Here is a 13,011-nt window from a genome sequence, read left to right as displayed (position 1 = left end):
ACTGTTATTACTGTAGTTGTAGTCCATACCCACACGCCGGCGGGTTAGTAGCTGGGTGACCGTCCACGATCTCCTTGAACATCTTGAATCGTGGTGAGAAGTCGTGTTGAAATGAAGGCTCCCCGACGCCCCTCATCTTTCCAAGAACACTCTGCCTGAAGTGCCAGCGCAGGAGGTGATCTGAAATGCGATTCGGCTCAGCGAGGTTCGACACACACGGTGAAAGGCCCTTCCATCCACTCCCATATCATCCTCTAGATAAATTTAAATTACCAAAGCATCCGTGAAATATCAATGTGATAAGTACACTCACTTTTATCTCAGTGCATTGAGATCGAATAATCGTCCCAAAGTTGATCGAGGTTTTTCCGAAGAGGAAGTCCATTCTGAATAACGTCGATAGAACGAACACCTGCGAATCCTGGCTCTTGTACGTATGCTTTTTGGAGTAGTACTTATTCCCTTTCCAGGAGTAACAACAATACTCTCCTATGTTCCCGATTGAGACGGTAGCCGGAAACAGGCATCCTTCATGGATACAGGAAGGAAGAAAGGAATTTAATGAAAGTAGATGAGCGAGAGCATTTGGTAGTACATATTGGGAATTGGAAAAGGAACGGTCAACTCTCGTCTGCTAAGCAGAAAGGGACATGGAGCGAAGACCACACACAGACTTAGCATACCAAGCAGGAGGACCATTTTCCTAACTTTTTAAGTTTGAAACAACAGCGTAGGACTACCAACCGCAAAAACATATGATAGGGAAGCTGTGAGGACGGCAGCAGCCTGTGCTTGCAACTTGAGATGTTGTTTCACTACCTTTAACCAGTCGTCCTTTCATGTTTCAGATTGGCCATTACACCGGGTGAGCTTAGTATCCCCAGAGTATGTACATGATGGTGATACACGTAGGTTGAAGGTAGGTTGAAGGTAGGTACATGTTCAAAGTTTTCCTCAACCCCGTCATGTAGACCGGGGACCCAGTTAACGATGGGAGTAGTATATGTGCGTGCGCGTTGCGTGTGTCGCTGTATGTTATGCGACCATCACGTATTCCATCGTTGTGAGCCTGGCTTGACAAGCTTAGGCATGGCGATGAGTCGTCGTGGATCAACGGTAGATGCAGTAGTCAGGAAGTTAAAAGCGTTGTCAACAACCAGGAACATAGAAGGTAGAACGTTGAGCACCAAGATTGTAGACGGGATGTTAATCAAACACTGGTGAAAACGGGACGAATATGTAGTAGAGAAGCTCTCGTCTTCCTTGACTTGGTCGAACAAGTTTGACGTCCACTTCGTTTATAAGAACCGTACATGTACTGGGGCATCAATTAAGACTCTCTCCACTTTGAAGAGTTCTCTGCCACTGAGGCCGTCTAATCTTCTGGATTTTCCTGCTCGCCAGGGATCCGATAACCCTTAGCCTTTTCCTGGTTAAACCAGTGCTCACCACGGAGTACTAAAGTGCATCCTCTATAGAGGCGAAATGGACATTCTCCCTTGGGCCAAATCTAATAGAATTCGGTCCATAACTGCAGCATCTTGTACCTGGCAACCGCGAACAGTGAGGCACTTATGTTCTTCCTTGGCTTCCTTGTTGATCGTGTCGTGGTTGATGGTGCTGTATGCACTCTCCCCGTAGGAAAGGGTGTATCAGCCGTTTTGATAGATACTATATCTCCCAAATAAAATTGCGTTGCCGTTCTGCAATTGGACAGCTTCATTGTTCTGTTGGTATCTTAAGATTCGACGGCAGAGAAGGCGTCATCTTAATATCAATACTCTTCGAGTATTTAGAAATCGGTAAGCAAAGGAAAATAACTTTCAAGACTTCCAATGATCTGTAACACAGATCGGGCCAGCAAAGGCGGCCTCTAATATAGCGATCAAGGTGCACCTCTCGGCAGTCAAGCGCCTTTCACGGTATACGTGGTCTTCTCCATTATTCGTCACCATAATGTACACTTAAAATGGATTCTCGTTCTCCTTTTCCTGCGCGAGCCTACAAGAGCCACGGGATGTATTGCACCGCGATTTCAGCTGTTCGACGGACAAGTTATTCTGTGTACGTAGTCCGCACAGACCGGCCATTGCCGGTAGTTGCCTCTGCGGCGTCCAACGAGACCTCAGTATACTTTGACTGAATCATCTAATTCTGCAAGCGACGGCCAAGCTGCCTGGTCTTTGTGGATCAACTTGCAGGAATGGAACTTGAGACAGACCAGCTGTGGCCCCCCTCCCTGATGCAATTGCTTTAGCAGCGAGTTTCCCTGTGAAAGGCCTAGGCTGGACCAGAATTGTAGCGTAAGTGAAACCTCGCTGGACGTGATACCCATCCGGACCATGAGTAAGGGGCAAATGTACGTTAGATCTGATACACAGGCGTTTGAGCGGTGCTTTGTGCTCTTGATTAGATTTAATGGTAATTGCTCCAGAATTAGGGCTCTCAAGTCGTCCAGATCAGGGATGGCATAAGATGATGTTTTGAGGCAAATCTCGAATCTTGGGTGGAATAATAATAAATGCCCCATGTTTTTGCTTCCATCCGCGTAACTTTCCTCGTTTCCCTTAATGGATAGTAATGGAACAGGGGATATAATGATGGAAGGTGATATAGTGATGGGTCCATAGTGATTCCTATATCGCACTAGATGATGCAAAGAGCTTCTCATGTATGTGTATACAGCCAATCCCTCCAATTTTGGCATACCAGCATGAAAACCTCGGTAATCTCGATTGTCCAGCCAGCTTCAAAAGAAACAACGCTGTCAATCTGGATCTCTCACGGGGCCATTACGGCAATAAAAGCTGAACCTGACAGTAGGCATTTATATACTGGGGTAGGAATAGTATGTATTCCCAGCTTGAGAATCTAGTGAAAGTCTACAGTAGCTATTTACCATTTCATTCTAATCGAGAATGAATACTCTGTATCTGATGAATAGAAAGACCCTACGAGCAATGAATTCACAGGTCACGATAGTCCACCAGGCCAGCGTGAAGTGTAGACCCAGTTCAATATGAACCTATCGACCTCCAACCCAGAACAAATTGTACAACTGTCGTACAACCATGCCAATCCGGGGCACATGACACCTCCAAATCCCCAGACAAACATGGAAAAAGCCTGCAGAAGTCAAGCAACGGCAATCTGCAGGGAGCAGATGGATAAACAAGGGATGACAGCGCATGCTGCATCCATTGCTCACAGACAATCGGACCAATTTCGAATGTTCTGGGTCTGTAACATTCCGAATCAGGCCAGCAGGGAACACTTGTGCTTCAAAATGTTAGCCCAGGCCAAAAGACAATGGAGCGCATGCCTCAGGAATCACTGCATGTCTGTGGCCATGTTTTAGTCTTCGGATGTCGTGAAATGCACACAGAGAGAGGGGAGAGTTTTATTAATAGCAAAGCGTCACCGCTGGTACAACGAAGTGACATTCAACTTGCTTTCCCCTGAGTAGTCAAGGATGCACTTCGCTGTAGTGGAAGTTAACCTATTCTATAGTTCCTTTCCCCTCCCCAACAAGCAGACATCAGGTATGCGCAGGATGCACTCGATTATTGGCACCCCGCACATGACAGATTGCATTCAATCTGCTGCTTCATGTCTGTCAAACGACCGACAGGCAGGCAAGCTCACAACATGACAAATTCGTCGCATAACCATAACAGGGGAAGCAACATGGATGACGACTTACCCAGGGACAGGATCCAGTTCCCCGATCGGGGAGGCAAGAAACCAGTTTGCGTCTTTTTTTTTTTTTTTTTTTTGATCCCCGTGGGATCGAGGGAGTCTGCCATACGCGGAGAAAAGCACACGGCGACCGAACACCCCCGGATTTGTCATTTCTGAGCCTCAGCTGCGTCGAGTCCATGAGGTGCGGCGGATATTACTTCCTTATGTCCCGAGCACACCGGCATCTTTTCATGTGATTCTGATAGCGGTCGCCGTCGATCTCTCCATTTGTATCAACTTGTGTGTGTCTAGCTAGCTGATGATAGTGATGATGCAATGTGTGAGTGGAGATCAGCTATCGTACCTGGCAGTAAAAGGCAGATAAGCAGGGATGTATTTGCAATGTATTGGTGTTTGCGTGGATGGTGCACCGCCGTTGAGTAACAATATGCATAGTTGTTGAACCCCTGGTTCTGAGAATGATAGGGCAAGGAAAGACTGGCCTCTCCTGCTGCTTGCTGGCTATGTCTCATATCAGAACATCGGCATCTCCGAATTATCTGGTCGCCGAATTGACAAGAAACCCTGAGTAACCCCCCCCCCCCCCCCCAAAAAAAAAGAGTTGACTAGAGAGGATTTCTTTCATCGGGGATGAAGTCCATGAGGGAAGTCATTGGAAAAGTCTCAGCTGCAATGCATCGGGACACCCGCTCATACTCCTCTCCCTCCCTAACTTACATACAGTATGTATGGATGGATGTATGTTGATACATACCGATAGCGAACGGAACAGAAATACCACTTTCATACACAACACGACAATACCTCCGTACCGTAATACATATCATCGGTAAAACCTGACGGCAACGGCTGGTATCTGACAAGCTCCACGTGGTTCGCAAAGAACCCCTTGGCAAGGGGAGGTTTGTGCTTGGACCATGGGGGCTCTATGAAGCATGATTGGTTTGCACCCTGACTAGCGTCTAGCGTATTGGCAAGAGGTGTACGGTAATACCCGCCGCCGATGACAAATTCCTTTCTCGCTGTTTGGCACCCGAAATGGCTTAGTGGGATTTTTGGGGCTGATTTCATTATTTTCTGAATGGTCCCTGAGTAGTTGGGGGGGGGGGGGAACCAGTCACTGACTTGTCCTCATGCTGGCCATAGCGGTTCGGTCGGTTCGTCACCGGCACCCTTTAACTACGACGACTATAGCCTATACTACCTGCTAGTAGGACTACCTTCGCTTGTTTCCCAAAAAGGAGACATGCTTTGGTCTTTGCGTTCCTGACAGGGGATATTTGTGAGGAGATCGGCTATTGGCCTCGTGGAATATATCTCGTTCAGGAAAGGTGCCGTGGCGGTGCGGTGCTGTGGTGTGGCTGACCCTTTCAGCTGGCTGTGGCGCAGAAATAAATAGTCTCTGTATAGATCGAGTTCTATGGTTTAAGCCACTTGTGAAGGGTGAGGCTGAACCCAGATAATCCAACGACCCCTGAAAACCGTAAAATACCATACTAACACCCGCTGTCTGTACTGTACCCGTTACTTTTATCCTCCATCCCCTGGTTGGGTCGGTATCGTATATACACCCATGTATGATACAGCCAACACTAACGCACTCCGACTTTTCCTCTTTTATTGTCAGCAAAATCCGCCGATCACGGGAGGACCGGTAGGGCGGGTACCCTAATCCCAGAGGAGACTAGCGATCAGCAAGACCACCGAGATCCTCCGTCCACCAATAACAAGGCCAGATAATTCGATTCTCAACGTTCGGTGCAGCGACTGAAAGGAAATCGATCAACCGGTCCGCCCAACTAACTTTCAAAAGAAAAAAAAAAAAAAAAGAGAGAGAGAGAAAGTTGACCCACCTTGCTTCAGGGGGGTTAGAGGGACCGTGTGCACAAAAGCTCGGAAATCAATTACCCTGTATTGACAATGCAGAGCATAAACCTACTCCTACTCCAAGTGTTAACTACTTGGCGAACGCACATACCAACTATGCTCAGCTGCTACCTCCTTCCTATTAATTTTTACTAATTAAAATTTTTCTTCCTTTTTCTACAGGAGTTAAGTACAGACAAAGTGGTCCACCTTCAAGTATGCATATGCAGAATCACAATGTCAATTCCCTAAGAAGGAGGAGTGATAGGTTGCATATGCATTCCGCCCCCTGTCATGTTCCGCTGTTCCGCATATTAAAATTTAAATAGTCACGAGTTAGCATGTTTTTGACATCTAACGGATGAACCTGGTCTAGACGTTTGGTTTTTTTTTTTTACCGTCTGGAAAAACAAATGATGTGGATCCCTTTCTCTCTTCCTCATCTGGACTACTGGGTATAGGTTCTCTAAACGAACCGTGATAGAATGGAAAGAGAATAAACTAGAACAAAAAGAATAACATCAGAAAAAGGAAAAATTGAAGAGAAAGGGAAGAGAGAAAAAAAATACACACCGCGGAGGTAGATAGCCAACGAACCCACCCATCGTCCCCTACTTGCCCTTTCCTAATTTGAGGACTGAGCACTCTCCTCCCCATTCCCAGTGCGTAAAAACTACGGAATTCCAGATTATTGGATACCCTAGCGCGATAGTGGATTGCGAGCTCTTCAACTGAGCGACTGAAAAATGAGATCTCGATGTTGAAAAAGAGATTTTTTTTTTCGTAGTTCTTATTTGGTTTCTGCACGTCCTTTCTCGGTTAAGTAGATGGTTGATCGGTTGTACCCGATAGCATGGTAGCTATTATTTTCTTATTTTTTCCTTTTTGGTCCCGAGGACTTGGCTCTTTTGCATCTTCGGGGAGGAAATACCCCATCACCAATGAAATCCAGAAAATTAAACAAGCGGTACCTGTTGATTCAATCAAGTTCATAGTATGAAACACCCACCACATTTCCAGCGGTGTAGCTATGTACATCGTCCTAAGCATATACATACATACATACATACATCATCATCACCATCGACAGCACACCCCCACCAACCATGAAAGTAATCTCCGTAATTTGAAATTCTCAATCGGTCAACTCCGCTAATTTCGAGTAAAGTAAGATGTAGTCTTTAGTCTTGTAAGTTGCAGCCGATAGAAATCTTGATCAGTATGATCCCATTAAGTCAAATTTAGTTGTATTAAAAAATTTCCTCAAATAAAAAATTTAATTAAATGAAAGGTAAACTCGGATTTCAATTCCGGCCCAGCATGCAACGACGTACTTACCATGGTAACCATACAGAGAGTAGCATCCGGAGTACATCCGCCTCGTCTCTCCGCCCACTCATCAAAGCAATGACTAGTCGTAGTAAGTACTCCGTATGTAGTTAGTAAGTACGGAGTACTCCCAGTAACTTACTCCAAGTAGGTACAGGGTAGCGAGCCTCTGACCCCACCTCAATATCAAAAACTCCAGACTATCCCGCGGAACAGTCCATCGACGCGGCCGTTTCAACATCTCAAACTAGCTGGCCCTTGGTTCTGGGTCGGCTGCAACTCTGACCACGGGAAGATCACCGCGGTTTGGCGGGAGGGCCAATGAGCGTTGTTGTAGAAGATGTGATCAGGCCTTTTTTCTTTTTCTCTTTTTTTTTTTTTTTTTTTTCAATGTTGAATTTTTTTCCTTTTTTTTTTTTTCTTTTTCTTTTTACTTTCGTTTTTTTTTTTTTTTTTTTTTTTTTTTTTTCCCCTCTTCTTCCCTGTTTTTATGGTTCAACTCCCGATTTGGTAATAATGGAAGTTTTGCCGGAGTTATTACTCCTTTGGCCCGTTGGGAGTGATATAATTAGATCTTTCGTGCAGATATGGATCTCGGGAGGAGAGTCAATCGGGGTTCTGAAACGCGAGACTTTTCGTTTGTTCTCTTGGTTGTTGGTTATGGAACTGATGACTGTCGAGGTACATAACGTAGGCTCGTGAGATTAAGCGTATTGGGATCGCTGAGGTTTCCCAATTGGGTCAGCAGTCTACGACCCAGGATGTTACATTCCGGGGAGTTTAGCTAGACAGCTCACTCGGCTACTAGCTAGGTCGCTAGAGCTAAGGTACCGTAGCTCTGAGGAGGGCTGTGTAGTTTGGCCTCTGCACCGTCGTATTCTATCTTCAACAACCTCAACGCACCTAGTGACTAGTAGTAGTTAGTTAGTATGAATATTATACAAGCCCGTTAGTCAAGCTAAGGTCAGAGTCATTCCAGACGTGGAGTGGACCAGTGAAAAAAGGGGAATCGAGCCAATCACGCGTGAGAACTGACGGATTCCCCACTGAAATATATTAAAGCCCTATTAAAACCCGAGATGATCTGCCAATCAGCGGCCAGGGTTCCCTTTCCTCTGGTTGGCAATGAAGCAGGATGATATAAATAATTCCATCTATCTCATATTAATTAATTCCGGGTGATCAGGAGAAGCAGCATTGGGAGGTTTCAGCTGTCACCTTGGGGCGACATTAATTGAGCAATATAAATAGATTGCATCTTAATTTGTTTCGTCGTCTGACACGTTATTATCAATCAATCAATCAATTTTTGATATCTTTGCCTTGGATTTGGCGGGAATTGTCAATAAATCCCTGATTTACATGTTGGTCTCGAGGAGAGAAGTCCAGAAGGTCAATATTTCTTTGCTGCAACGGTTCTCCACTCGGCTAAATCGAATTATCGAATCATCACGATCGGATCGGAATCGGCAATACGTCACGTTCAAGAGGAGGAGTGAAAGGAAACTAATCGTCCGCTAACTGACGCTAACGACGAGTATTCCAAATCAATGGGAAAACGATCGTCGTTCCAGTGCTGCGATCGTCTCTTGGTCCGGGCCAGGGGTGCGTTGATGAGGTAAGTCGACAATCTCATTGTTCGTCAAGAGTGTGTCGTCGGGTATCGTGAGAGTCGGCTGGATAATTCGGCAACGGAGGGGGTTTTTTATTTTATTTTATTTTATTTTATTTTATTTTTCTTTTTTTTTTTCTCTCTTGATATTTCCGCCGGATTCACATTCCATTTGGAGAATTAACATTTTCAAAGAAAAGCATAAATTTTAAAAAATTTAATAAGATACCGAAGCGAGTCATGTCATAGTATGTCAAAGGTTAGGGGGGACGTCCCTCGTAGAATAGCGACTGTCGACGAAAATTAAATGTAACTTTATTTTCATGTATTTGGGTTCAGTGATGAACATGCTCGGTTACCCCATCTTGCAAAGACTTGCAAGAAAGGAGGCATCATGGCTGGCTGAAGTGAGCGTGCGGATGGGAATGTGTGTAGGTTATATCCGTACACTTACCAAATTGGCATCCTCGCAGTGATGAGCATGATTATTATTATAATATCATACAGACGATCGGCAATCTCGACCAAGCTGAATGTGGCTTTCCCACCAACTCCTCTGTAGCACTGTGGCGAGTCGGACAGGGAAGCTCGACGACTATTGAGGCCATCCTTCGATTACTATTCGCACAGCCCCGTCAAGACTAAAGAACTAGAGTGAGATAGTGAGGTGACCAGTGTGGTACACGTGCGAGAGTGGCTGGTGCCAATGTTGCTTTTTTTTTCTTTTCTTTTTTTTTTTTTTCTTTGGTCCTTGTTTGCTTTTTTCCTTAGATCTGGTCTCATTGCGTGTTGTGGTCCAATGTATGTAAATCCCACTCCAGTAAGGACGCAAAAGGCGAATGGCAAGGTCCTGTCGTGAGAGGTACAGTATGAACATGAACAGTACATATGTACATGCATACCCACATACCCAGTGGATACAAACCACCACGTAGTCGGGTTCGAGGACAAAGTCTGCAGCTTCGACAGACGTGTAGTAGGTCGATCCTCCTGAGACCGTTGGCAATGGTGCACAAGGAGGATACTCAAGGGAAGAAGCAATGGATATCCGGAACGGGGAACGGGCAAACCGCATTGCCAACGCTCAAGCCCAGTCCAATCGTCCCAGGTTAAACTTTTGGGCAACAGGAACCTTACCGACCAAGTTCCAAGTTCCAACAGAATTATTCGTACCTCCTGCACGTCAAAGTTTGCACGGTGAACCATTGAGAGCATCCAAGCGCCCTGGACTGAGTCGCGATTCGTATGAACCATACCGGTTTTCTATCCATTCATTTGGACCATGCCTTGAAGGATCCGTGGTGGATGGAGGACAACTCGGCAGCTGAATTAGAAATCGATCTATCGATCCCAACTTCCCAACCAAGCGTGGTATGCATGCAAACTGTAGTGGTGGTGTGGGGGGTTTTTCCCTTGCTTTTTGTTTCTTTTCTTCTTTTCGAGAGATCTCCTGTCTCACACCTAATAAACTTACTTATTAGTATTATTATGTATTGATTTTTTTTTTTTATTCTGCGTCGAAGTGGTATCACGTTTTCTCTCCTTTCTCAACTCGCCTTCGGATATCACTCAGCCGGTGGCAACCCCCTTGCGTACTCCTCGTGAGGTTCAGTCGCAGACAAATGCCGATGACAGCCAGCCACAAAAAGGGAGAGTTCAGCTGAAGTGTGTCGGCAGTGGGGATACCAACTGATTCATATCATGCCTATCCAAGAATGAACGGTAAGAACTAGGAGAGAGGCCAGAGTGGAAAATATGAATTAAGGCTCAATATCATACACAAAAATTAAAAGCATCGTAAGTTTCATTGTAACCAACATGCAACAACAGCCAGGGGTATTATTAAAGTCCAAGCACACACATAGTGGATCCCAACCGAGTATCCAGAAACACAGACCTGTACACATGCAGAAGAAAACAGATCATCCGTCACTCCCGTCTTTTCTCTAAACCATCCAAAGTAGTCATCCAGCCAACGATGACCGTCGAAACTCGACCATTCTCCGAACATGCTTTTGTACCAATTCAAAGAGGCACCATGATTACCACGTGACCCGCCGTGGATATATATGAAAATCACCCAACAAAATGTACATGATATAGATACAAAGGAAATGCAAAAAAAATGAAAAAAAAAATGAAAAATGAAAATGAAACCAAAATATCAAAAGAGTGACAAGGGGTCGGTCAAGCATATACATAAACGCTTCCAGGATATCATCCGAAATGAAGCAAATTAAGGCAAAATAGTATGCGAAAGATGTCGTGCGATCATTCCAAGGCGAAGAATCGTCATTAGTTCAGCAGGTTACTGAGGCCCATGCGCGAATCACGTGGGGATTCGGCTTTAGGTGCCTCTGGTTGAGACTCTTCGGGGGCAACGAGCCAGGTCTGCGACAACGAGGTTGAGTGCTGGTGCCAAGGCTGGTTGTCCGAAACCCATCTGGGCTTGAAGGGCAGATCGGCAAAAGTGTCGGACTTCTTCGGGGTTGACCACATGTAGACTTCATCCAATGAGCTCTGCTTGCGGAAGTCGCCGTATTGTTGGCGGGTGTCCACGGGAAATGGCAGGAGCTGCGGCGATGCGATGGTCCTAGGGGATGCGGAGGAAACTGAATTATGGTCTGAGACCATGGATGGTGGCTCCAGGGAGGGAGTATGAGAAGCGTCCGAGTAAGCAGGCGAGGTCAAAGGCGTCTCGACCGGGCGGTTGAGCGCGGGGAGTGTGTAGATAGGCGTCAGTTGGCGAGGGGCATCAAGGGAAGTGGTCGAGGTGGAGTCCCGCCTCGACCAGGAAGTAAAAGGTCTATCGGTCGAGATAGAAGTAAAGCGAGACCGGCTGGTTGGGCTGCCCAAAGACACGGAGGCGCGCGCATATGGGGCTTCAATTCGACCATTGAAAGTGCGTGAGATGTGCGTGGTACTCGAAGTGGGGAGACCTCTCCTCTTGCGGTTCATACTGCCGTTCCACCAGTTCTTCACTGCGTTGTCGCTGCGATTGCCGAGTCGTCGGGCAATTTCGGCCCACCGCTTGCCCATTTCGTTCACCATCCGCTCAATCATCAGACCCTCATCTGCGGAGATAGGCTCGCGGTTCAAAGATGGCTTAAGATTCTGGTGGAATCGTTCCCGGCATTGCTTGGGAGACCGGTAGTGCATGTGCTGCGAAATGCGCACCCAGTTGTTGGGGCCTTGTTCCCGAACCAACTGAAGTAGCAACTGATCCTCTTCAGGGACCCAAGGTCCACGGCGATGAGTAGGTGCCATTATAGATAAAGTCTTTGATGTATTGAAGAGATCGTTTTCACTTTGTTCCCTGTGACAGTCGGTTAGATGGTTATAAGTAGGAGAAGGAAACGAGTTGATGATCCGAGTAGTGAAAGCAAAGTAATAAAGGATGCAGGAGTGCCAGTAATTAAAAGAAGGGCACAGGGCGGGGAAGGTTGACAGTTAATATAATAAGGGAGGTTGAGTGCTTACCGATGGTGGGGGGTGGCCGACTTAGTGCACCAGAGATTAAATCCCACAAGTGCTTATTATATATGTGTGTATGTTGGAAAAGGGTAATCAGGTACCTGGATCCTAGAAAAGATTGCTTTGGTAATGGATGGATGGATTGAAAGAATTTAAGGTTCGAAAGGTACGGCGGTCCAGGTGGTAGATATATCTCTAGAAGAGTAAGGGGAAGAGACGGGAAATTTTGAAGTGATGGACAAGTATGAGGAGGGATGAGGTATGATCAGTTTTATAGCAATAATCAGAGAATAGGTACAATGACCAGGGAGACGGGTCAGAGAAAAATGGACTACTGCTCCACACTTAGAGCACGCTATAGGAGAAGATCTGATCCAAGATCTCGGAGAGCTGACAGTTGTCGGAGGTATAAAATGATAAAATAAAATAGAAAAATTAAATTATAATTTATTTTTTGGGGGGTGATTATATTTTTTTTTTAAATAATAAGAATTTATTTTTTATTTTTATTTTATTTTTCCCCTTCCCGCAGATTTCGTTACTACTACTGTATTGTCACACTCGTCACGAGCACTTTTGTATGTAATGTTTGTAATTTTGGTAACTTCCGACTTTTACTTGGTACACACACTCATACCCGACATGAAAGGAGGTTTTGTCACTGTCTACCCCGTACTCGAGTTCATCAATTGCTGCCTTGCTACAAAGGGGCTCCAGGTGTTATCCCTAGAGGCACAGGATGGTTCGCCTCCATAAGGTTCTTTAATCATGTTCGCTCAGAGATATATTGTACATACGTAAACCAGATGTACATTGTTTATCTAAATATGGAGCTCGGTATGTACGTACAGATATACTTACAGTACTCCGTACGGAGTACCCGACATACCTGGATACTCCTGGAGGGTGTCAACGTAATGACATAAGATACTCGAGTGGGGAAAATGAAAAGACAGGCTAAACATTCTTTGCAGTATCTTCTTTGGGTAAGACCCATCTTTAGCCTATGAATTTGACAGGGTCGTAAT

At 45.6% G+C, this 13,011-nt stretch overlaps 1 protein-coding gene across 1 annotated transcript; it reads right to left on the bottom strand.

The window, feature by feature from the left end:
* Nucleotides 1-10,662: 10,662 nt before the first annotated feature.
* On the bottom strand, nucleotides 10,663-12,088 carry flbD (putative MYB family conidiophore development protein FlbD). Its single transcript, XM_032051727.1, has 2 exons — nucleotides 11,990-12,088; nucleotides 10,663-11,825 (listed from the first exon to the last, which is right to left on the bottom strand). Exon 2 carries the CDS (start codon nucleotides 11,774-11,776, stop codon nucleotides 10,805-10,807), a length of 972 nt encoding a protein of 323 aa, XP_031910621.1. The 5' UTR covers nucleotides 11,777-11,825; nucleotides 11,990-12,088; the 3' UTR covers nucleotides 10,663-10,804.
* Nucleotides 12,089-13,011: the final 923 nt, after the last annotated feature.

Source organism: Aspergillus pseudotamarii (genome assembly GCF_009193445.1).
Source record: "Aspergillus pseudotamarii strain CBS 117625 unplaced genomic scaffold BDV38scaffold_52, whole genome shotgun sequence".
Classification (NCBI taxonomy): Eukaryota; Fungi; Ascomycota; class Eurotiomycetes; order Eurotiales; family Aspergillaceae; genus Aspergillus; species Aspergillus pseudotamarii.
Note: the sequence above shows the minus strand (reverse complement) of the source record. Positions and strands in the feature narration are given on the sequence as shown.

Coding starts and splice junctions, on each gene's coding strand:
- flbD (XM_032051727.1), bottom strand. CDS start 11,776: ATGGCACCTACTCATCGCCGTGGACCTTGGGTCCCTGAAGAGGATCAG.